This window comes from Oncorhynchus keta, chromosome 26, assembly GCF_023373465.1.
Source record: "Oncorhynchus keta strain PuntledgeMale-10-30-2019 chromosome 26, Oket_V2, whole genome shotgun sequence".
Lineage (NCBI taxonomy): Eukaryota > Metazoa > Chordata > Actinopteri > Salmoniformes > Salmonidae > Oncorhynchus > Oncorhynchus keta.
This window is the reverse complement of record NC_068446.1, coordinates 9,385,186-9,411,134: the sequence shown is the minus strand read 5'-3', so window position 1 is coordinate 9,411,134 and position 25,949 is coordinate 9,385,186. Positions and strand designations below refer to the sequence as shown.

General features: G+C 43.6%; 1 protein-coding gene across 7 annotated transcripts in view; it reads right to left on the bottom strand.

The window, feature by feature from the left end:
- Nucleotides 1-430: 430 nt before the first annotated feature.
- LOC118358634 (DENN domain-containing protein 1B-like) overlaps nt 431-25,949 on the bottom strand; it is a 171,365-nt gene continuing 145,846 nt past the window's right edge. For 6 of the 7 annotated variants that reach the window (XM_052480199.1, XM_052480197.1, XM_052480200.1 and 3 more), the window contains 6 exons: nt 23,174-23,209; nt 22,666-22,719; nt 21,946-22,032; nt 9,578-9,651; nt 8,787-9,009; nt 431-8,617 (listed from right to left, as the gene is read on the bottom strand). In XM_052480199.1, the coding sequence (XP_052336159.1) occupies nt 7,694-8,617; nt 8,787-9,009; nt 9,578-9,651; nt 21,946-22,032; nt 22,666-22,719; nt 23,174-23,209 (1,398 nt within the window). In that variant the 3' untranslated portion in view covers nt 431-7,693. The remainder of the gene's footprint in view (nt 8,618-8,786; nt 9,010-9,577; nt 9,652-21,945; nt 22,033-22,665; nt 22,720-23,173; nt 23,210-25,949) is intronic. The other variant, XM_052480198.1, reaches the window with a different exon arrangement.

Sequence of the window (25,949 nt, the reverse complement as noted above, 5' to 3'; positions counted from 1 at the left end):
AATATAACAAGCAGCTAATTATCAAACCTTGAGCAATATGACAAAAATACTCAACCCTCTCCTGACTGAAATGTAAAAAGCATGACCCTCCATTTTCCTCCTGGTAACTATTGTGTACATTTCGACCTCTCCCTTACTGAAAATCCTTTCGGCCTACTTATCATTAATGATAAACTTGGTGGTTTGATCCCTGAATGCTGATTGGCTGACAGCTGTGGTATATCAGACCGTATACCACGGGTATGACAAAACTTTTATTTTTACTGCTTTAATTACGTTGGTAACCAATTTATAATAGCAATAAGGCACCTCGGGAGTTTGTGGTATATGGCCAATATTCCACGGCTATCCAGGCACTCCGCGATGTGTCGTGCATAAGAACTATAAGGGCACAGGGCGAGACCCAAATGTAGACACGGGAGGCAGATGGTTCGAGTCTCTGATATTTATTATAATTCAAGGTGCAGGCAAGAGAATGGTCGTGGACAGGCAAAATATCATAAACAAGGTCAGAGTCCAGGAGATACAGAGTGGCAGGCAGGCTTGAAGTCAGGCCAGGCAGTATGGTCAGGCAGGCGGGTTCAGAGTCAAGGCAGGCCCTTGCCAAAATTGTTTTTTTAAAGAAAGACAAAAGTTAAGACTGTAGATTCTCTCACTGGCTTCTTCAGTCTTCAAGCCACATGTGTCACCAGTCACTGATGCCATGGGGTTTGGGTGTGCCTTTTGCGCCACCAAGGAGTTGGTTTCTCGGGGTGGGAATCGGCTAGCGTTCTCCAAACCCAGGTCAAAACCGGGAGGACGAGCAAGAGATAGATAAGAAAAAGCAGGAGCATGGAAAAACACACTGGTTGACTTGACAAGACAAGACGAACTGGCAACAGACAAACAGGGAACACAGGAATAAATACCCAGGGACTAACGGGGAAAACGGGTGACACCTGGAGGTTTCTTTTTTTTCTTTGATTTATTTCACCAGGTTGGCCAGTTGAGAACAAGTTCTCATTTACAACTGCGACCTGGCCAAGATAAAAGCAAAGCAGTCCAACAAAAACAACAACACAGAGTAAACAATGGAATAAACAAATGTACAGTCAATAACACAATATAAAAAAAAGTCTATGTACAGTGTGTGCAAATGTAGTAGGATTAGGGAGGTAAAGCCAATAAATAGGCCATAGAGGAGGTGGGTGGAGACAATCACAAAGACAGGTGAAACAGATCAGAGCGTGACAAGAACAGCCCTTAGCCGTGGTATATTGGCCATATACCGCACCTCCTCATGTCTTATTGCAGCATAGATCTCCAACAATAGTCCAAATAAAGCAACACCTCACGGCACAACGCCTCTCCCCCATGTGACCTTCTTGTTGTATGTACTGACATGTACAGTGTGAGTAACTGATATGTGCACATACATTTAAAAACATTAGCAAGTAGTGTGTGTGTGAATCGTAAAGTCTTTTGTCTGTAATGTCTTTTTCGTTATATGTCGGACGCCAGTAAGACCAGCTGTCGCCATTGGCGTCGGCCAATGGGGATCCTAATAAATCAAATCAAAATCCTTACAAGGCTGGTTACATTAGGAAAATGCCATATCAGCAAATAAAGGCCTACCTGTAATGTAGCCCAAAGCAGCAGGCCTGCAGCCTTTATCCTTATAACTGGCGGGGAAAGCGGAGGAGGGAGGGAGGGTACGCCTATAATGTCACATTTTGATGACAAAGGGACATTCTAGCGGCTATGACACCCTGTGCAACAAGCCCGATTTGCCCGCTGACAGTGTTAGCTTTAACTTAAACTTGGTTCCTGATTGTGTTTTTAACAGCAGGTATTATTTTGTATCATTCAAAAACAATGTAGAAATATTAGATATTGTCTAAAAATATATGCTTTTGAGTTCATTCTGTTTCAGATTATGCACAGGCCATAATAACTCCAGCCTGTTACACACTGCTAGAGGATCTCTCACTTGAGGATGGTAAAAGTGTTTAGTTTTTTAACTTTCCTAATATGCAACTGAATTGCCTTCTCTTGTCAGATTATGAACCTTGATATTAGAGTTGCTATCAACGGAGTACAACCTGTCCAGATTATCCAAAGGCCTGGTACTCGCTGGTGGATGATCTATCCCTTGGTGAAGGTAAAGTGTTTAGGACATTTCAGACTTTTCGAATATGCAACTCAGTGCTTTCTCAACTGAGGCCACAAATAGAATAGGATAAGTGTGTGTAAATGTCCTTACAAATGTAAAAAAACAACAACAAAAAAAACAGGCTACTCTGTCTTCCTATCCTGCTCCTATCCTGCTCCTATCCTGTCCCCATGCTGGTTATATTCAGAGAGCAGAAGAGAACCAGGCTAAGGGAAGTGACAACACCCACAAGACTATTCAGTCATCCCACACTAAACTGGGGAGGTTTTATCTTCTGAATTTACAGTAATGGGTAAAGGTGGCCTAGAGCCCCCATGCTAACATTACATACCTCTGTTTCATGTGATGCTGTTGCCCCCAGGACTTTTGTGAGGGAGACGTGTTTGAGTCCATTGCTGAGGAGATAAAGGACCAGTGCGACTCCTCGATTGCCGGGAACATCGAGGGCAAATCCGATGCCCCTATTGCCGAGGAGATCCAGTTCGACTCCTCCGTTTCCGAGGAGATCCAGTCCGACTCTTCCGTTTCCGGTATCTAATCTTGATGTACAGTAGTGGGTAAAGTTGCTGCTCATATAGTGGACCATACTAAATCTGGATACCTCTGTTTCATGTAATGTTGCTGCCCCAGGATTCCTATAGAGAAGACTTCGGTCTTACTCCTTGATCTCAGAGAAGATTCAGAGTCAGGCTGCATCTGTTGCCTCGTCTTCCCACAGCCAGGTAGGTGGAACAGGCTGAGGTAGGTGACAAGTCTTTTATTTTAATTTTACATTTGTTCTGTACATGGAGAAGGACAGAGTCCAATAGTGACCCGAGTGCCCTCCTGGCAGCTCAATAAAGCCACTCTAACCGGATGGCCAAGGAGACCAAAGTGATGGTCAGGAAGCTAATGCACATGAATGCCTCCTCCACACAGACATCAACGTGTCTCACCCTGAGCTATCACACCAAGGCCTTTATGGAGACACTCAAAGTGCAGCACCAGAGGATAGTGCCGAAGCACACTGGAGAGGGAGCACAGAAAGCTCTGGTCTTATCACCACTCGCTCATAGACAAACACCAGAAATTGTTATGGGACCACCACACCTTGAAGTCAAAGCTTTAGGAGCTCCATTGTGTCCTGCAGCTGGAGCCCAAGGAGCACTGCCCTGTGGCCACCGCAGCCACTGAAGACTCCGTAGTGACTGCGATATAGTGGTTGATGCCAATGGCGATGCGCACCCTGTTGAGGAACCTCAAGGAGTAGATGAGGGCATTAGAGAGAAGTCAGCAGATTTTGACACATCCAGATCTGATAATCCCTCCTATACTCCCAGCATACATATATACGTAGTCTATATGCATGTCTACAGCTTCTAAATGTCTGATTTTGAGGTGAAGAATATACTTTATTCATTAAAGGAGAGTATAATTGCACTGCCCTTTTGTATGCGTTTGCTTTTTTTATTTTATTTTAGAGATAAAAAAGGACAATGAAAAAAAAAAAAGGACAATGTTGCATTAACACGAATATAATTTATTTTTAAGTCCACAGTGCATAACAGTTGTACCGTTCCATCGATAGCACATTAGATTGACCTATACGTTATTTAAGACAACAGTTTTTCTCGGCATTGAGAACATGCAATCAAGTGTGCACGCACTAGACTTCAGTAGGTTGCATACGGCATATTCAAATAACTACAGTACCGTGTCGAGGGACCAGTGGGAAAGGAGAACGAATGAACATGAACACTGTGTCAAAAGTCTCAGTGTTGTCACTGCGGTGAAAGAAAGGTTAAAGAGACAGGTGATAATGCCTCTGCTAGTTCCTGACAACCAGTGGGGTTTTGATCTTTCATATCACGTGAGTATTAGGAAAAAGGGAAATGCAATCGCAGCATTTAGAAAAGAGAACAGAAGAGGTTCGCTTTCGTCCTATTTTCTTCTGCGTCAGGCAGTAAGCTTTGAGACGGTAAAACAGACATTCAGTCATAAAAATAACCAGCTTTTCAGTACACAGATACTCAGCCTCAAAGGATTCCGAGCTGACTATTGCAAGTGTTAGTAAGACATCCCAATCCATCGCAGTTAATACACTAGTCGTGTAGTAGATGAAATAACTAATAATAAAGTATATCAAGTTGGCTAAACAAATTGTGGATACTGGACAACACTACCGTACCTGACACTACCTTTTTTTTTGCGTTAAATCTTGAGCTGATTAACTTTAAAACACATTTAACAACCAAATAAGATCAGCAAAACATGGCCAATACACACAGATATTTTGAAGCAGGGGAATGGAATAATAGGATATTCTACTGTACATGCACAACACAAATTGAAAATAAAAAAGAAAGTTAAATTCATAGGTATGCCGTTTCGGTCATCTATCTCAGGAATCAGAAATGCTGTGACATGATACGTGAGTGGCTGGATGGCAAATGGTTTGAGATAACACATTTTATCATTATACAAAATATTTCCCCCACCCCCAAAAAGTTATATAACAACATTCAAATCTTGTTTGTTCTACGAATCATTTACAATATATTATTATACCAGTTATATATTCTCCTTGTAAAATATACTTAAAACACAAAAAATACAATCTTTCATCTATAATAAATCTTAAAATATAACTACCTACAACAAAGCATAACAAGATCCTTCTCCATAGTGAGTTCAGTATGAAAGACCATTGAAATATCAGCACAGATGGGAAAAAAAAGAACACATAGAGTAAAGCCTCATTACAACATTTTAAAACAGAAATAGAAAGAATTAAACAGAAATTAAGCATTTTCTAGTGGATCTCATAGGCGAAAGAACTGACCAACATGCATTTAAAGCTGGAATCCTTAATGGTGAAAACAACCATGTCCGTTTGCGATATTTCAACAACAAATAACTTACTGTAAACAGCAAATAACTTACTGTAAACAGCAAACACAGTTTTTTTCCTCATCGGACATCATTGCACATAGACGAGCACAATATGTACCGCAATTTGTTTTACAGTGCTGCGCGACGCTCCTCAGTTCAGAAACCAGTGGCGCTGTTCCCCCCCAATTCGGATTCCATCTTTAAGGACGTGGCTTATTCTCAGGGCCTCCCTACTGACCGGACCAGTGGTCCTTGGTCTCTTTTGCATATACAGACGATATCAACTGAAATGTTGAGGGGACGACTCTTTAAAGCCACTCGATTTCTCCCTAATGACTTGTGCTGAGAATACTAAGTGGTACTCAGAAAAGGCCAGATTCACAAATATGATTATCAATTACCTGATCTTTATAGTGGTAACCTCAAATTCTATTCTGAATTTGGAAACTTTAAATAAGTTTCGTTTGCATAGTACATAGACAGTGCTCCAACTTCAAAGCTGCACCAAATAAATAGCAAAATTGAAACATAGGCGAACATAAATTGTACACGGGGCCCTTTCAAATCCAAATGAATAGCTGAAGTGAGGTCTTCCCAGAACCACGGAGAACTCGCTTTACGATCTCATCGTCACCACAGCCCGAGCTCAGGACAGGGGGGCAAGAGTTACCGTTCAACCGCCACACTCAACGGCATGCCACACAAATCGCTAGCGTAAACAGGCTAAACTCATCATCAACATAACCACAAACAAGTACTGGAAAATACTTTCTTTTGTCTGTATGTACCATAGTGGTACGATAGTGAGTGGCCACCATCTCTGGACATTACCCAGAAGGGCTTGCATTCTCTCCATGGGAGATTCCTATGAAAATCTCTTTGGCCGTCCGTCCACATTCTCAGAGCAGAGCCGTATTGCTTTATTACTATTCTACAATCATCTCAAGCCTTCCAGTCAAACACAGTGCGGTGGCATCAGAGTACGGGACAGCGCATTTCGTTCGGTGTGTGCACATAGCAGAGTGAAGTCACACTCCTCCTAAAGCACTCATGGGTGTTTTACCAATGACATACCCCCATACCAGTGGGCTGTCAGTGTAAGCTCTAGTGATATTATTTCCATCAGGAGTGTGACACTAAAGACTAAAGACAACGTCTGCATCATCAAGACTGTTGCTTTGTGACGGTGTTTGAAGTTCCCAGTTAGCCATTGTTATGTAAACGAAGGCTGAAAACTACCCATAGCCCACGGTGCCAGCTCGCGTAGATGGAAACAGAAAAGTCTGAGCCTTTTGGGTAAAACACTGGGGTAAATCCAGAAAGGAGGAGAGTGTGTGAGGGTAGGAGGATAGACAGAGATTGTGGGAGATGGCGAGGATGGAAGGGTGAATGGAGGAGAGCGAGCACGAGTGGGAAGGAGTGGCGACATGGAGACAGGAAGCGAGAGATGGAGAGAGATGTGGAGAGAGAGAGACCGACCAAGAGACGGTGCGATAGGTGCCATGGATGGGCTTGTCTATTCATTCATATCCGCTGTATTTACACAAGTCCTTTTCGCCTTTCTTTCCTAACAGACAGGAGTATCCTGAGAAACAAACACTTGAGAAAAATACATATCTAAATAGATAAGCCTCTGAAATCAAACTAAACAGAGCTTCTCTCTGAGTGCAACATATATTAAACTATCTTAATATATCTAAGCACAGTGGGAAAGCTGGCTGCGTTCCACATAGTAGATCTAAGCAGGTCAACTGGTTCCAAAGTAACAGTTACAGTATTCATTTTAAGACTGAGCAGTACCAAATGCAAAGCACACCTCCGTTTTAGGCAGGGATGAGCAACTTTAATAAGGGGGGGCACAAACAAAACTCATCATGAGGGGCTGGATTTGATTTGGACACCCCACCAATTTTAAGTTTTAAAATGAATTAACAGCAAATCTGCAGATTTTGCCATAGGGCGTGGAGAAAATGTTGCCGTTTTAAAGCAAGTTTGCTGAAATTCTACACATTTTGCAGGGGTAGAGAGAAGATTTAGCAATTTTGTAACAAATTTCATGCAATTCTCTTCATTCTGCCATGGGGCACAGAGAATAATTAGACATTTTACAGCTAATTCCCTGTAATTACACACATTGTGCCAGAGGGTGGAGGCAAATGTAAACAGTTTTTAATATATAATTCAACCATGCTTACTACAAGTTTAGGTAGCTGGCCACTAGACTAACTGAACAATTTTTTTAAAAATGTAGCCGACATGGGCTAATTGAGTGACTTCCGATACATTTCGAAATTGCACCTTGTGTACTCTATTATTCTAACTCTTAACAGCAAGCTGAAACCCCGACTGAGTTCCTAAAAAAAGGTTGTATATTTTTGGTGAAATTGGTCCTCAGACCTACAAAAGGCGTCCCGCGGTTGCCCATCCCTGGTTTAAGGCATTGTGTTAGGAGACTGTACAGTGGAAGAGTGACCAAGGTCATGGGGGTTTACTTTGTGTTTTTACAATACTTTCAGATCGAAGGAAAAATGAATTTGTTCTCTGTTTAAACACACTGATCTTTTCGTAAACATTTTTCACTCAGTGGTTAAGGTTAGGATTTGGGGAGGGCAGTCTGATTCTTAAGGGCAACTTCTACCTCAAGTACCCCTTTCCCTGTCCCTGTCCGTCTCAGGACTTGTCGGTGGCTTTGCTGTGGCTGTTGGCGTGGGCATTATTATGTGTGTTGTTGGTGTGGCACTGGACCTGGGACAGCTGTAGGCTGGTCTGGAAGGCTGAGCTGAGATGACACATAGACTCTATTTCCTCTAGAAGGCCTTTCTCCTGGACCTCTGCCCCAAAGACCCTGCCCTGTTCCTTCCCCAACCCCAGCCCTAGGCCCTGGTCCTCTCCCTGCCCCCCCTCCTCTGGCCTCCCTCTCTCCCAGGGGACCGGCACAGAGGGCTGCCCGGCTTTCACACCCTGCCTCTCTTTGTCCTGACTGCCCTGCCTCCGGAGGGCCTGGTCCTGCCTCGCCGTCTCCTTGGACAGCACATTCCCCCGCAGGATGCTGGATGTGGTCTGGGGTTTGGTCTCAGACTCAGGCTGGGGGTCTGTGGAGGCTCTAACACGGGTCAGCGTTGAGGTGTGTGGAGGGGTGTGTGTTGCCGGTGGAGGATTGTGTGTGGATGCACGGGTTGGTGCAGGAGAGCGGCTGGAAGAGGGGTTTTGGTCTCCCAGGTGTGGTGATGGAGGTGTTGGGAGCGAAGGCTCCTCTGGAAGGGGCTTAGAGAGACAGATTGGGGGCTTGGTATGAAGGGGCTGGGTCTTGGTATGAAGGGGCTGGGTCTTGGGCAGGAGATTGGGGACCTTGTTGTCCTTGGCTGGGACTGCAGCTGTGGCCGGTGGAGAGGCTGTCAAGGGGTTTTGCTTTGGCTTCTTGAGGCTGCTCTTGCTAGGCTGTCTACGAGGGGAGGGGGGCAGGTGCTTCCCGTGGAGGGCACTGTCATCCTGCCAGCTTCCTCCCTGTTCCCCTCCCCCACCTACTCCCCCCACCCTGCTGCCACTGGTACACATCTGGGGCAGATTACTCTCACTGTGGGGGTTGGACTTGTTCTAGAATACAGACACAGAGTGGTTTACACATTTTGATGTTTTCTTTAACCGGTGCCTCAGTCAATATTGTCCATATGCAAAGACATTGTCCATGACGTTCAGACTCTATTTACTGTATGTATCTGGGGTTATATGAGTGTGGTTTAGATGTTACAGATGTTTCTCTTACCGGAGACTTATAGTCGATGTCGTCCATAGATCTGAAGAAGTCCAGGCTCTTGGCAGCGCTGAGTGTTCCATGCTCTGTGCTGGTGGTGCTCAGAGAGTCAAGGATCTCCTCTAATAGGTTCATCTGGCCTGTGTGGGAGGAGTCTGTGTCGAGCTCCAACGAATAGGAGTCGTCACTGTCCTCAGTGTAGGACGGCATCTCCCCACTGTCCTCAGACGAGATCCTCAAGGCGAGCAAATTAAATTAGCAAAATAAATTAGCAAAAATAAATTTAGCAAATCAACAAATACATGAAATACAGAAAATAAAATAACAAAAAATAATTCAGTAAATAAATGTATTAATAAGCCAGCAAATAAACTCAGCAAATCAATGATCATTTCACGAATAATGATCTGTCCAAGAGGCTATAATCACAATGCAATAAATCTACTGTGGGGTCCTTACTGTAGGACCAAACCACTGGAGGGCAGCATTGATGTGAGTATGAAGAGGATGAGGGGGAACCTGTCTATACCATAGTAACTAGTGAAGGACAGGACAGGGAGATGATTTTTTTCCCAAGTGACAGAACAAACAACTTTCATGAAAGAGGAGACTACCATGGAACCAACTTGAATAATTTTATTGTATTGCGATGTTTGCTCTTGGCTAGGGCTCACTAGTAAAATTGATAGCTGTCTCAATGAGACTCACCTGAAAGGATAGATAAATAAATGTCACAGATCATACATATTCAAACAATACTGGGAGATTGTTGGTATTATCATATTCATATAACAGACTCTTACTTGCTGGCAGTGTCCAGTTCATCGTCATCGATGGCAAAGTCAGGACATCCCATGGAAGACTTTGCATAATAATGCTAACGCACAAACAGAGACAATGAGATCGACAGGTTACTCAAGGCAAAATGACCATCACATCTGACCATGACAACAACAACGACAAAAATAACTCTTTATGATGGCGGTGTGCTGTGTTTGTGTTGGCAACGGGGTGTCATTCACACCCCAGTCCAGTCCAGTGCCTGGTAGCTCAAGTCCAGTGTGTATAATAAGCCACCTGTGTAGCACGTTTAACGTTCTGGGGACTTAAAGGAGAAAGAACCTTAAAAGGCACACGCCTCGCCCTCCTCCCTCTCTCCTCCCCTATAAGAGCTCAGCCCAAGGCCTGCTATTAAAAAGACCTTTATCCACCACAGACGTGTAGTCTTTTACTCATTCTACCTCTCTCTCTGCCCATCTAATTCACATCTTTGTATATCTTGTGCACACTGTATAATGTCCTCTCTCTCCCTCCCTCGTCCTCTCTAACCATCTCACCCCTTTTTCTTTCCTGTACCAACGCAGCCTCTAAAGCAGCCTATAAAACCAGGTTTGCCACATTATAAAAGCCTGTCACTTTCACATCCCCTAGAGGGCAACCATGACTCGTCACACACACACACACACACACACACACACACACACACACACACACACACACACACACACACACACACACACACACACACACACACACACACACACACACACACACACACACACACACACACACACACACACACACACACACACACACACACACAGAGAGAGAGAGAGAGAGAGAGAGAGAGAGAGAGAGAGAGAGAGAGAGAGAGAGAGAGAGAGAGAGAGAGAGAGAGAGAGAGAGAGAGAGAGAGAGAGAGAGAGAGAGAGGAAACGTTAGAGCCTTGCACCAACCCGGTCTTGATTAGCTGACACATTGCCAGCAAGACGGGCGGAATGTAACGTGTCGCTGGCCGCTGCTCATTTAGGGTACACACACACACCTTACACAAACGCGCGCATGCATACAGAAAGGGTTAACCGCCGCCTTCTCCATAAAAGCTAAGGGAGGAGAAATGTGTAGAGCGGCCACTTAGTCCTCTTTGCCATTGGGCTAAACAGGAACACATGTAGTGCGGCGCTGATTGCCCGGCTCAGGCTGCTCTCTGTCTCTGGTAGCTAGGAGCTATAATAATAAAGACCATTATAGAGCGGCTCAGGCCTCCCATCTCCTAAAAAAAAAACTTTAATGGATTCCTGTGTCAGGGCCGTAAATCAGCACTGTGATACCATGTACACACAAGCGCAAGGGTGTTCATACACACACACACATATATCAACTCATTCACGCAGAGGATGGCTTGACAGTTAGGGAGACTGGAGATGCACCTGCAAGAGGGTGGGTGCTGGGGCACGCACACGCACACACACACACACACACACACACACACACACACACACACACACACACACACACACACACACACACACACACACACACACACACACACACACACAGGTCATGGTCCTTGCTGCTATTTAGCCTGTTCATTTGTGCACTTAGGCATGTTTAGGGAAGTGGGGCCTCTCGATGTGTCTAGGTGTTTATTAAAACAAGGTGAACCCTCAAACACAACAAACCATACCCAGGCCATAGAGCTCAGCCCACATCATAACCACACCCGGCTCAGCCTGCCCTTTCCTATGGTCATAATTATATCCATGCTAGACAACCTACACCTACACACTGTAAACATACAGAAAACAAAAAGACATGCATGCACACTTTCCATTTATGAAACACACATACTGAATGAACATGGAAGTCATCCAGAGTTGTGATTATTACAGTGGCAGTAGCATGCTATTTGATGAAACCGTAAAGACAAGACAACCGTGCTAGAGGAAGTCTGGGTGAAACAACTTCCGCCTTCACTTCTCACGACAGACTAATATAAAACTGAGAGGTGAAAATGGAAAAGTGATTCTCTCCTGTCTCTCCCTCTCTTTCTCGTTTCTCCCCCCCTCTCTCATTCCCTCAGCCTCCATCTCTGCCTCTCATTCTCTCCGTCTTCACCTCTCTCACATGACAGATGACTGTTGTTTTTCTCTCGCAGTGAGTCTGCTGCAGTGAAAGAGAAGGGGAGAAAGAAGGAGAGAACGAGGGAGAGTGCCACACCAGGAAAAGAGGCAGCAAATGAAGTAGAATAATGAACATGGAAAAAGGCCATTTTCACGGAATCTGGCTAAAACCGTCAGTTTGGAGGACAGAAGGTGGGGAAAACAAGGCTCTAATTTGTTTAAAAGCACACTAAAATCACTAAGCACACTGTTAATGTGGTTCAATAGGTACTCTGCACAGTAACCTCTGCTGGCATAACAATAGACGGTCTTACTGTCTGTGAACATTTTTTAGAATACTTTTTTTTGGATCACTAATGTGATATACACAATGGCGAGTCATTTTGTGACAGTGGCCGCATGTTTAGTCATTGTCAATACCGCTGCAGTTGCACATTTCGTGGCAACAAATCATTATTTACAGTAAACATTTTTTTTATTTTTTTTTTAAAGAAGGATAATTTATTGAGGCACTTCTGGTGAAATAAAAAGCTGTATATTCCAGCCAGTCGTGCTGTAAGTGAGGAGAGTTTCAATATGGCCAAGTCATCCTCTAACCTATTGTATAGTGTCAAGCTTTCGCTTTCCAAACGGAATGAGCCAAGATATGAAATCTATTTTAAAGGAGAGCTCATGGCAATGGCTCTATTAATCCTTCATATGCCATACAATAACTCTATATTTCACTTCCCCTTCTTACGAGGGGAAAATAATAATCACTGTCCATTTCAGTAGAAATACTTGAAGAAAAACCTTTTTTCTCTCTCTTTCAGTCTCTCGTCTGCATGACCGGTTATGTTAAGCGAGCATGCCAACGACAGAGCGCTAGAGACTTTAAGTACCAGCTTTACATTCTACATTTCATATGGTGTTTCTGAGTGGCCACTGATCTCACCGCTTGGCAGGGTATGCGAGATATGCCAAACAAACCACACGGAGAGAGAGAGAGGGAGGGGGAAAATGAAATGAGAGAGAGAAAGAGGAGGGATAGAGAGAGAGGGCGGTAGAGAGGGGGGAGTGGGAGCTAGAGAGGGGGGAGTGAAAGAGGGAGCCAGAACCATGGCCAAGTCTGTCTTTCTGTTAGACATAAAACTACAGACAGTGTTTGAGGCAGGATACATTGCCTGCCTGTCTGTCCAACTGGCTGCCTCTGAAAGCACACGCTTTTAACAAACGGGCTAAATTAAAAGTATTCTGACCATTTTGCAAAAATAAATAAATAAATAAATAAGCAATCCTATAAAATCAACCAGCGTTGTCTGTTGACCTATGCAGTAATTTAAAGTTACCATGAGGTGGCAGCTTAGCTTCAGACAAGAATCTCAGGCCAGACTACAAATAACCACCTAAACACACACAGCCTACACACACCCACCCACACACAACCTGACAGGCTCCAATCTCCACATCATCACCATGCAGATGTGTGCAGTTTTTCCCCATTAGAACAGAAGCACAAAAACAAACCATCCACACTAGCCCCCTCCCCCTCCCAAACACTCTCTCGCTCTCCCTCTCCCCCATGCTAGCATTTATTCAGTCTATGGTGGAGTAGTGTCAGCGTCACACTGCTGAGCCCTGCCACAAGCCTGCTGTCACTATGCATACCACCGTCTCGCTCTCACACAGCTAACGTACTGTTGCATCCGCTAAAACACACACACAAACACACACAAGGTGAGCAATCACTCCCAAATATAGAGAAGCAAGACAATAGGTTTGTGTTTGTTAGTATTTCACACTAAGAGAACATTCCGGGTGTGCAAATCAAGGAATACCTCCCACATACTTTTAACGGACATGCTCTTTTAGTGACACTTTGAATGAACTGGCCAAAAAACACAAAACCGTTTAAAAGTTTATTTCATAATTACACTGATCTAATATAAAATATCTAATATTAGAATAAACTCCAAAGATGAACCAGATCATTAATTCATTTCATTTCAAGGACAGAAACAGAGATTGCTGTTAATGCTACATGGTGATAGAAGGTATGTCCATATCACTCAGAGAGCTGAGTGTGTGTCTGTGAGTACGTGAGTGAGGTGTGTGTGTGTGTGTGTGTGAGGTTTGTGTTTGTGTGTGAGGTGTGTGTGCAGGGCAAAGTGTGTATGAATTATACACTAGATAAGTGGTTTGTAATATCTCTTTAATATGCAGAGATGGAGAGGAGCAGAGAGGTAGCCCTGGCCTACATTGGGCCTGGTACAGTAGAGATAAAATCAAGTCAAATGATATTTGTCACATGCGCCGAATACAACAGGTGTATGTGAAATTCTTACTTACAAGCCCTTAACAAATAATGAAGTTTTAAGAAAAGAGAGTTAAGAAAATATTTACTAAATAAACAAATGTAAAAAAAAAGTGACCATAATGAGGCTATATACAGGGGGTGCCGGTACTGAGTCAATGTGCAGGGGTACAAGTTAGTCGAGGTAATTTGTACATGTAGGAAGGGGTAAAGTGACTATGCATAGATAATAAACAGCGAGTAGCAGCAGTGTAAAAGTAGCAGAGAAACAGTCTATGACTTCGTTGACTGGAGTGTTTGCCAATTTTTTGGGCCTTCCTCTGACACCGCCTACTATATAGGTCCTGGATGCCAGGAAGCTTGGCCCCAGTGATGTACTGGGCTGTACGCACTACCCTCTACCCTGTAGGGCCTTATGGTCGGATGCCGAGCAGTTGCCATACCAGGCGGTGATGCAAAGGGTCAGGATGCTCTCGATGCTGTAGCTGTAGAACTTTTTGAGGATCTGGGGACCCATGTCAAATTTTTTCAGTTTCCTGAGGGGGAAAAGGCATTGTCGTGCCCTCTTTACAACTTTCTTGGTGTGTTTGGACTATGACAGTTTGTTGGTGAAACTCTCGACCTGCTCCACTACAGCACCGTCGATGTGAATGGGGGCGTGTTCGGGCACTTCTTATCCTGTCCACGATCATCCCTTTTGTCCCTTTCATCCCTTTTGTCTTGCTCGCGTTGAGGGAGAGGTTGTTGTCCTCGAATACTTAGAGACAACCTTAATATTAGACAGCGCCCAGCAGCTGTAATTGACAAATAGAGACACACCACCACCCCTCGTCTTACCGGACGTAGCTGTTCTGTCCTGCCAGGGCAGTATATTATCCGTGTTGTCGTTCAGCCACGACTCCGTAAAACACAAGATATTACAGTTTTTAATGTCCCATTGGAAGGATAGTCTCGAACAGAGCTCATCCAGTTTATTCTCCAGTGATTGCACGTTGGCTAATAGAACAGATGGTAGAGGTGGGTTACACACTCGCTGACGAATTCTCACAAGGCACCCTGATCTCTGCTCCCTGAATTTCCTTCTTTTCTTCACGTGAATGACGGGGATTTGGGCATTGTCTGGGAGCAACATTATATAACTCTTGTCCAACTCATTAAAGAAAGTGAGTCATAAGAGATGGTAGCAACAAGATATGTACAAAATAAGTTACAAACAATGCAACAAAAAAAACACAAAATAAAACAATTGGTTAGGAGCCCGTAAAACCGCAGCTTTCCCCTCCGGCGCCATTCTTAAATCAGTTGCTCATTCTTAAATAGCAGTGCTCAGGGACACTTGATGTAAAGCGTGCATAAATGCTTTGGGGATTTAAAATTGCAAGCTTTTTGGCAGAAGTGCATTAATGTTTCAGCAGTGCTACCAGGTACATCTTTATCTTTATTACCAGGAACAGATAGAGTTTGGGGTTGAGGCAAAGGTACTGTATATTGTTAGAATGGGGTATATGAGTTGAGTACAGGGCTCGGGCGTGGGGCTGGGTCATATGCAGGTCGCAGGAACGGAGAGGTAGTCTTGGCCAATGGGGCTCCATTGAGGGGTACAGGGTATGAGGATTTGGGTACAGGACTTGGTCTGGGTACAAGTCTGATTGAGAAATGTATCTTAAACTGGAAGCGATGCCTAACACACACACACACACACACACACACGCACAAGTGCTCTGGGACATGTCATCCAGTGTGTCTCTGCACCAGGAGTCCCTGGGGTCCCGTTACTGTGGCCATGAACAGAGCTCAGTGGCGTGCATGCATGTGTGTTGCAGAGACCTCGGTAAAGAATCTCTAATTGGTAGTGGTTGAGCCGTCACATTTTTTTTTGTGTGTTCATCAGCCTCATCAAGCACACAGGATATAACACAGTTCATTACAGGACAGAAACCCGTGGCCGTGGCAACCGTCTTGGCCTCACAATCTCAGTGTTTCCCCTTGGTTTGTGTCTGTAGTTGTGATCCCAAAATTCTAAAAATCTAACTGCAATAGAGCATGCATGGGAAACATGATAATGATGGATGTGGATTTGCAGACCAGCTAGTCATGCAGGACCAGCACACACACGCACGCACGCACGCACGCACGCACACACGCACACACACACGACAACAAGTTACAGAATTTTTACAACTGAATTCAGGTGTTATTGCTGTAAAAGGACAGTATGATGCTGAACGCTGGTTACTTGAGACTATGCCTCACTTGGGATTTGAACTCACAACCTCTTGGTTGCTAATGACCTGAATTTCCTGCTACGCCACCAGGTCTGTGGACATGAGAGAGATTGGCCACAGATTTAATGCAAGAAAACATTCCTGCACTTTGCTAAAAATTGCCCAAGTCGATAATTGTCAGATTATCTGACAACACCAATGTAAAAAATAGCAGTGCTAAGGGACACTGGATGTAAAGTGTGCAAAAATTGCTTTGGGGATTTAAACTTGCAAGCTTTCTGGCTGAAGTGCATTAATGTCTCAGCAGTGCCACCAGATACATCTTTACTACCAAAAACATATATCCTCACTCTCAAAATTAGGGTATGGTTAGGATACAGTGCTGTTCCCTGAGGTACAAAGAGGTCAAAGGTAAACATAAGGTACCTTCAGAGGTACACATAGGAACTCACATGGTACTGGTTGGTTCCTTTTAGGGTACATAATCTAGTATAATGGTAAAAAAAAATTCATCACAGAGATTTGAAATGTAGGTGGGGCAATGTACCAGTGGGACTCATTAGCATATTAGCATATTGGGGGGGGGAACTAATATATGTGTATTTGTGCCAAACCTCAGTGGAAGTGTTGTACTAGTTTAAGTGGTTGATGGGTATGTTGCTAAATATCGAGCAAATTTTCCTTTATTATTTTCCCCTAACCCTACCACCCCTCCCATAATTCGAGTAAACTAACAAACAACACTTAGGCTTCTACTTCCAGATTATACGTACTGTATACATTTTACGGACACAGTGTATTTTACTATAGTTTATCCTTGGTTTGTTTTTAGTCCCACCCTTCACTCAGCTCCACTCAACCCCTCCCATCTATCTCTGAACACCATCCAGTTTTCATTTCTATTGGCCATATATTTTTCAACTGTGCTGTGAAAAACACTTTACTTTATAACACCCAGTGTCATAACACGATCATAACCATGTCATAATAGCTGACATAACTAGTCATAACACGATCATAACCATAACATGGTCATAATATTGTCACCTGTTGTAACATAGGTATATTGCGTTATTTTATGGCTGGTTACATAGTGTCAAAACATTTCATCAAAGTAGTTTCTTTTGCTGCCGAGAAGTTTCCTTTAATTTGAACGTTTGTTTCTTGGGCTCCTGAGTGGTGCAGCGGTCCAAGGCACTGCATCTCAGTGCGAGAGGCGTCACTACAGACCCTGGTTCGATTCCAGGCTGTATCACATCCGGCCGTGATGGGGAGTTCCATAGGGTGGTGGACAGTTGGCTTCGGCCGTCATTCATGACATTGTAATGAAGCATAACTATCCCGTGTCAGTTTTACGTGGACTATGAAAATACACTTTGAATCTGTCAAGAAGCGTTATGACCATCATAATCACATAAGCCAGATAGGCCTGATCACATACATGGCCTCAGTCAAAAAGAGGGTGTCTTGTCCTGCTCCATAAATCTGCTCCTGTATTCAACCCAGTCATCAGCAACAGGCCATTGGTGTAAGTAAATGTCTGCCATCAATGGGTGCACAATTACAATGATCATTTAATATGGCCAATTTCCAAAAACATTATATAACAAACATACCGTTGACACATAGGCTATTGTGAAACGGAATATTTTGCCTTGTGTGGTAGGTTTAGTGGGATTTTACACTCTTATGTAGGTGTCATAAACAGCCATAAAATAACGCATATGTCACGACAGTGTTATGACCATATTATAACAGGTTATGACAAGTTATGTCAGCTCTTATGACATAACATGTTATGACACTGGGTGTCAATTAAAGTGTTACCTAAAATAATACTCAATTTATTAGTGTTGCACCATTATTTTTTACATAATATAACCGTATACAATTTCAGTATCACATCGTAGAGTGATGAACTGATCCATCCATCCCTGTGGCCTCCGCAATGGTTTAGTCCACTGAGACAGGCGCGAATCAGCCCGGTGTCTTGTGCACCATGAATTGAAAACAATATAATTTGTGACTGCTCGATTAAGGACATTTCGGGTTGAACAACAGCCTATCGACCAAACAATCGCCTAAATGGGGTCAGCTCTAAAAATGCGTACACACATTTCAGTTGTGTATATTACTTAGGTTTTTATTTGATGACCGTGTTATTTTTCATTCCTTAAAGTCATCCTCCCATCTCTGCTCGGGCAGATCCGCCCTGCCACATCACTTTATCGCTGTGCTCCCCATACTGTACTGTCTTTAGTCATACTATTTAGACTGACGAAATCATTTGACTAGGTCTTTTACTCGTACTTTCACAAACTGTCTATGCCTCTCTATCGTCTTGTGTCCTGTACATTCCTCTCATGCGGGTCTATGCAGTCTGTGTGTATCTAACCAACTGTAGCAGGCATAAGTGTATCCATCTCTGTCCGAGCTGGAAAGAACAGGACTAATGGATTATGGTCATTTTATGTAATTACAGCATTTCTGCGCTGAACTCAGTTGAATATTTGCCTTAATAAATGCCACACATGTCTCAAGTTTTGAAGGAGAGTGCAATTGGCATGCTGACTGCAGGAATGTCCACCAGAGCTGTTGCCAGAGAATTTAGTGCTGATTTCTCTACCATAAGCCGCCTCCAACGTTGTTTTAGAGAATATGGCAGTACATCCAACCTCACAACCGCAGCCTCACAACCGCAGACCACGTATATGGCGTCATGTGGGCTAGGGGTTTGCTGATGTCAACGTTGTGAACAGAGTGCCCCATGGTGGCGGTGGGCTTATGGTACGGGCAGGCATAAGCTACAGAAAATGAACACAATTGCATTTTATCGACGGCAATGTGAATGCACACAGATACCGTGGCGAGATCCCGAGGCTAATTGTCATGCCATTCATCCGCCTCCATCACCTCATGTTTCAGAATGATTAATGCACGGCCCCATGTTGCAAGGATCTGTACACAATTCCTGGAAGCGGAAAATGTCCCAGTTCTTCCATGGCCTGCATACTCACCAGAAATGTCACTCATTGAGCATATTTGGGTTGCTCTGGATTGACATGTGCGACAGTGTTTTCCAGTTCTCGCCAATATTCAGAAACTTTGCACAGCCATTGAAAAGTGTGGGACAACATTCCACAGGCCACAATCAACAGCCAGATCAACTCTATGCGAAGGAGATGAGGCAAATGGTGGTCACACCAGATACTGACTGGTTTTCTCACCCATGCCCCTACCTTTATTTTAAGGTACAGTATCTATAGCCAACAAATGCATATCTGTATTCCCAGCCATGTGAAATCCATAATTAAGGGCCTAATATTTTTTATTTAAATTGACTGATGTCCTCATTTGAACTGTGACTCAGTAAAATATTTTAAATGGTTGCATGTTGTGTTTATATTTGTATTCAGTATGTAAAAACACTGTATTCTTACTGCAACTCAGTAGGTAACTTACTGTCAAATTACAGTCATTTTGAACATAAGCACATTTAAAGTATCCTATAAGTATAACTGAAGAACGTGTCATTGGTTCTACCTGGAACCAGAGGGTTCTTCATGAAATGGCCCTAAATGGAACTCCAAAAAGTTGTATCTTGCAGGGACGAATCAAAAGGGTTATACATGGCTCCCAAAAGGGTTCCCCCATAGTAACAAATGACAGGGTTCTACGTGGAACCCAAAAGAGTTCCCCCTACAGCAGCATTTCCCAAACTCGGTCCAGGAGACCCCAAGGGGTGCACGTTTTGGCTTTTGCCCTAGCAATACACAGCTGATTCAAATAATCAAACCTTGATGATGAGTTCATTATTTGAATCAGCTGGTTAGTGCTAGGTCAAAAAACAAAACGTGCCCCTTCTTGTGGTCTCCAGGACCGAGTTTGGGAAGCGTTGCCCTACCGGGACAAATGACAGAATGTAGATCCAGTGGCATAGCAGGAGTTGAGATAAAACGCCAATTGAGGTTGACTCCTAAGTAATCCGAATTTTGCTGGTCTGCAAAACCACATCCACCATTATCATATTTCCCAGCATGCTCTATCGCATTGAGATGTTTTTAATTGTTTGTTTCAATACCTGTGTTTGTGCACATTTATTTGATATTTTGCTGCACAGAGACAAATAACATACATTTTTCTAAACCAATCCAATCTGTTAGTTTGACTTATTGCACCTGTTGGTTGTTCAAGTTTAGGTACACAACATTGCCAAGAGTATGTGGACACCTGCTCTGGACAGCCAGATGGCGAAGCGGCTTCCAGAGAAGGCGTTACCACTGCTTGAGTCCAATGGCGGCGAGCTTTACACTACTCCAGCCGACGCTTGGCATTGCGCATGGTGATCTTAAGCTTTTGTGCGGCTTGCTCGTCCATGGAAGCCCATTTCGTGAAGCTTCCGACGAACAGTTCTTGTGCTGACGTTGCTTCTGGAGGCAGTTTGGAACTCAGTCGTGGAGTGTTGCAACAGAGGACGGGAGATTTTTAGGCACTTCGGCACTTGGCGGTCTCATTCTGTGAGCTTGTGTGGCTTACCACTTTGTGGATGAGCCGTTGTTGCTCCTAGACTTTTCCACTTCACATTGACCGGGGCAGCTCTAGTAGGGCAGACATTTTACAAACTAACTTGTTGGAACGGTGGCGTCCTATGATGGTGCCAAGTTGAAAGTCACTGAGCTCTTTCTTCAGTAAGGCCATTCTACTGCCAATGTTAGGCTATGGAGATTGCATGGCTGTGTGCTCAATTTTATACACCTGCCAGCAATGGGTGTGACTGAAATAGCAGAATCCACAAATTTGAAGGGGTGTCCACATACTTCCGTATATAGTGTAGTTTAGGTAGTCTCATGTATTAATCTGTCTATCCCTTCCAGTCATTCTGAATGCAGATTGGGGGAATCCACTCTGGCTGGATTCCAATTGGAATTAAATATCACTTTGCAAGCCAGCATAATGTGACTTGATGCTGGTTTTGCTTTAGCTTATGCTAAAACACAGTGAAGACTAGCCACCAGTAAAAACACAGCCGAAGGCAGTTTACCAGCAAAAACACAACGAAGGCTATCACCAGAGAAAACACAACGAAGGCTATCACCAGAGAAAACACAACGAAGGCTATCACCAGAGAGCTGACAACCTCGCAAACACCATGCAAACTAAATCTAACAGGAGTATTGTTTGTGTGAGTGCATCAGAGAGAGAGAGAGAGAGAGAGAGAGAGAGAGAGAGAGAGAGAGAGAGAGAGAGAGAGAGAGAGAGGGAGAGAGAGAGTGAGAACAAGAGAGAGAAACAAAGAGGAGGGAACAAGAGAGAGAAACAGAGAGGTATGGGGGGGTGCATGGAGGGTGCATGTGCCAGCTTGCACATACTAGGCAGACATGCCGTGTTTTTAATGATGCCACAAGCAGATTCTCCTTAAGAAGTGGTGAAAAGCAGAGGAGCTGTGTTGTTGTGTTGACTGTCCATACAGACAGAGCAAACTAACAAACTTACATAAACATTGTAGAGTGTACGGTGCATTTTACTATTGCTGATGTGACACACTAGAAAATCTGCTTCTCATTACTTATCATCTGGCACATTGACAAACTACTACAAAGTAACGAATAGGAGGAAGGATGGAGAGACTAGACCAAAGGAAGGGGTAGATGAGGAAGAGAGATTAGATGTGGAGATAGATGAGAAGAGAGATGGGAAGAGGGGGATGGGAACGGAGACGTAGGAATAGTTTGTGCGTGTGTGTCACTCACATGTCTCCTCTTCTGCAGTCTCCGTGGTGACAGACTCTTGGTGCTGGTGGGAGACCCTGAGCAGAACGGCCCATCATCCTCCTCTTCCTGAGAGAGAGCGATAAGAGGGAGGAGATGGAGAGATGGTGTGAGAAAACGAGAGGGGGGGAGAGCGAGAGAAAGAGAGAGGAGTGAGTGTGTCAAGTGAGTGTGCCATAATGTGTGTATAACATAATAAAACAGACAGTTATGCATGTATTTGGAGTGTGGCCAGGTCAAATCAGATTAAATCATTCTGAACTCATGTGTATGCACACATAGCGACGTGTGTGTGTGTGTGTGTGTGTGTGTGTGTGTGTGTGTGTGTGTGTGTGTGTGTGTGTATGTGCCGAGTACAGCCTAGTGAGAGCCAGTTAGTCAGTGTCCCTGTCCTCAGCCTCTCTCTGACGGTGAGTCCAAACTGAAATTGCCTTATCAAAAGGGCCAGACTTATGGAGACATACATCTGGTTGCATTTCCTTTGAAGGAATCAGTGGCTCATTTATGAAATATGCAAACAATAAAGGGTTAGGTCTGTAGCTGGATGACGACAAATGTACACCTGACCAAAGCACAATGCACATGTTTCACAAGTCATTTACAACCCTGCTCATCTCTGAGTGAGCCGAGTCACATGCTCCATATAAAACAGAGTGTGTGTGTGTGTGTGTGTGTGTGAGCCCTGGAGAGGTGTGAATTCACATAGGTCACCCTTTGCTTGAGCCTGCGAATGCCCCTCTTGGCATGACTCTTGGCCTGAAGGAGAGAAACACAGGCATTAGAAATAACCACAGGCTCCATTAATATTCGACAGTGGTCTGGTGTAACATCAAGGCCTGCTTTGATCCTGCTGGCCAAAAGGACAAAGACTAAACTTGGAAAGGGCATCACACACATGCATATACATACACAGTCCGAGTAGAACAATGACATTTACCAGCTAACTACAACCTTTCGGATATGCAGAGTGAGAACCTGTACGACTAAATACACATTTTAAGGTTAGGTTTTCATGTTGTGTGTGTCCAATATGAAAGTATTTGAGGTGTGCTGGACTTAGCTCGGAGTTTGCACTTGTGGGACTATTCCACTGGTTCCAAACTAAATCAAGAGAAGCTCTAATATTTGAACATATTGGACGTATTTGACCCGGTCTGATTGGGAACGTTATTAATCCATATCTGAAGGCCGTTTTCACAGCTGGACTTGCCTTAGTCATTGCAGTGTTGATCAGCACGCCGCCTCTCTGCAACACACAACACTGTAATTTAGCAGTGCGCGCACACACACACACACACGCACACACGCACGCACGCACGCACGCACGCACGCACGGTTGGCAGCACACACAGGATTTCCATCGAACCCACAACCCAACCAGTGGCAGTTGGTGCCATTTAAGATTAGGGAGGAAGACTTTTATTTATTCATGACCATGGCTTTCATATTCCATTCACCCAACTCAATGTAAGGTTGTTTAAGCTGCAACATGTTACTAAAAATGGCCCTATAGCCACCATGAGGTTGCTACAACGTAGTCTATAAATGAAAGTTTATAACGTAGGTGCACAGGTCGAGAGATATATTGGAGTAATCAGACAGTGACACATTCAGCACCACCTTGCACACTCTTGCCTGAATCTAGCCTGCATCTAGCTGATCTGGTGTGTAATCATTAGTCCAAACGAGAGTTTCTATTGGACAAATTCAGGTAGGTCCCTCCCAGTTTCGTTCAGTTTGCTTCCGTGTAAGAAACGATTTGCACCAGAATCAGCGGAATGAATATACCCCTGATCACCCGCACACTCTCCTCCTCTCACCTTTTCCCTTACTTATGGACTTTAGTGCACAACACAACAGCTGTCTGTGAATAGGCCCAAAAACTTCCAGCCAAACCCTTCGTACCATAACTGCTAACCGCTACACAGCCTACATCAAAATCACCATATTAAAGTTATAGTCAAGAAACGAGAACTAAAACATTAGTAAACTCATAGCCCTAAAAAGTTCCATGGCAGAAATCAGCTAAAGAGTGTTCAGAACCCGGTGTAAATCAGTGTCGCCTTGCAACACGTCAATCCAATCAAATGCCTTGCTTGAGCGGAGCTCCATAAGATGCTCACCAGATTAGTGCCGTAGGATTAACGGTAGGTGAGGACTAAAGATTTGAACAAAACAAGCACTAGTGACAAAACATATTTTTGAATGTTTGCAGCACGCTGGTTTTCACAGCATTTCTCAGTTAATTTGAGATGAGTTAAAACTGCAGCAAGAGGGGGGGAAATGTAATCAATGCTGGCATGAATCAATATTTTTTTATTTTGAGGTTTCTGAAGAGATATTTGGCTGTAAAGGCTAGGATTAGGGACAAGAAGTAGCTAGCCACAATGAGGCTTGTTTTGAGAAAGGTCACCTAACCTTGTAAGCTACAACTAACTAGCTAGCAACTAGGTAGTTAATTTTCTCTCACGATTATGAAGCCAACAAAATGTTAATAAAAAGAGCATATTATTGACCTAAAAGGTTAGTTGTGTTAGCCCAGTCGCTAGCTTATCCAGTGTCAGTGATACATAGAGCAACCATGTACTGTCTCTCTATGGGAACAACTGCAATCAAAATCTGGTATATGGTTTGCTTCATACATTGTCTATTGGTATCAATTTAAATTGAGAACATATAGCTCAACATGTAAACAATGTGTGAGTTTAGCTATTCCCTGCTTCAGATGACAAATGGCATAAGGCATGTAATGCCGTCATACTGTAGTCCTATAGCTGCATTGGCGAAGCATACTATATGATAAGCTGCAAAATAGATTCACATAGCTGATATACTGAGAGAGTGACAATCAAATAAAACCAACTGGAGCTCTTACGACTAGACAAAGAGGAAATGTTTATTTAGGAATACAACACAGAATCACAGACACATTATAGGCAAAACCCCTTCCCCACTTTACTTCAGGATTATGATATGGGTTTAACCAACATTGACACTAGTTCATGTTGAAAAATAGTTTAACAATTAATACAAGGAATCAACTTCAAGGAATCAACACTTTATCACTTAAAAATGTACGGAAAAGCTCACTTGTAATGTATGTAAAGATTAGACATCTTAGACTAAACAACAGAAAATTGCTCCAATTGTAAAACGTTTATACACTGACCGGCCCGTTCATGAAAATGGATCGCTCCTACAGAGGGTAAGTCATGTGGCCGTGGCTTGCAGGCAGACGTGCATTCAGTTACTGTTTGACTGAACGTTAGAATGGGCAAAACGAGTGACCCAAGCGACTTTGAATGTGGTATGATTGTCGGTGCCAACCGCGCCGAATCCAGTATTTCAAAAACGGCCACCCTTCTGGGCTTTTCATGCACGACAGTCTCTACTGAGAATGATGTGACAAACAAAAAACATCCAGTCAGCGGCAGTCCAATGGGTGAAAACAGCGAGTTTATCATAGGGGTTAAAGGGGAATGTCAAGAAGTCAAATTTGTAATAAAGGAATTGTAATATTTGGCAAGAGAAAATGTCATTAATTTGCCCTTATTAAAGTCGACAGTTAATTTTCCATCAATGGATGTCGATTGAACTTTGAATGCCATGACTTAAGCCAAAGGCAAAAGGGTTATGGTAAACTCAGCAAAAAAAGAAATGTCCCTTTTTCAGGACCCTGTCTTAAACACTGTTTCCCATGTTTGTTCAACGAACCATAAACAATTAATGAGCATGCACCTGTGCAATGGTCGTTAAGACAATAACAGCTTACAGACGGTAGGCAATTAAGGTCACAGTTATGAAAACAGGACACTAAAGAGGACTTTCTACTGACTGTGAAAAACACCAAAAGAAAGATGCCCATGGTCCCTACTCATCGGCGTAACGTGCCTTAGGCATGCTGCAAGGTGGCATGAGGACTGCAGATGTGGCCAGGGCAATACATCGCAATGTCCGTACTATGAGACGCCAAAGACAGCGCTACA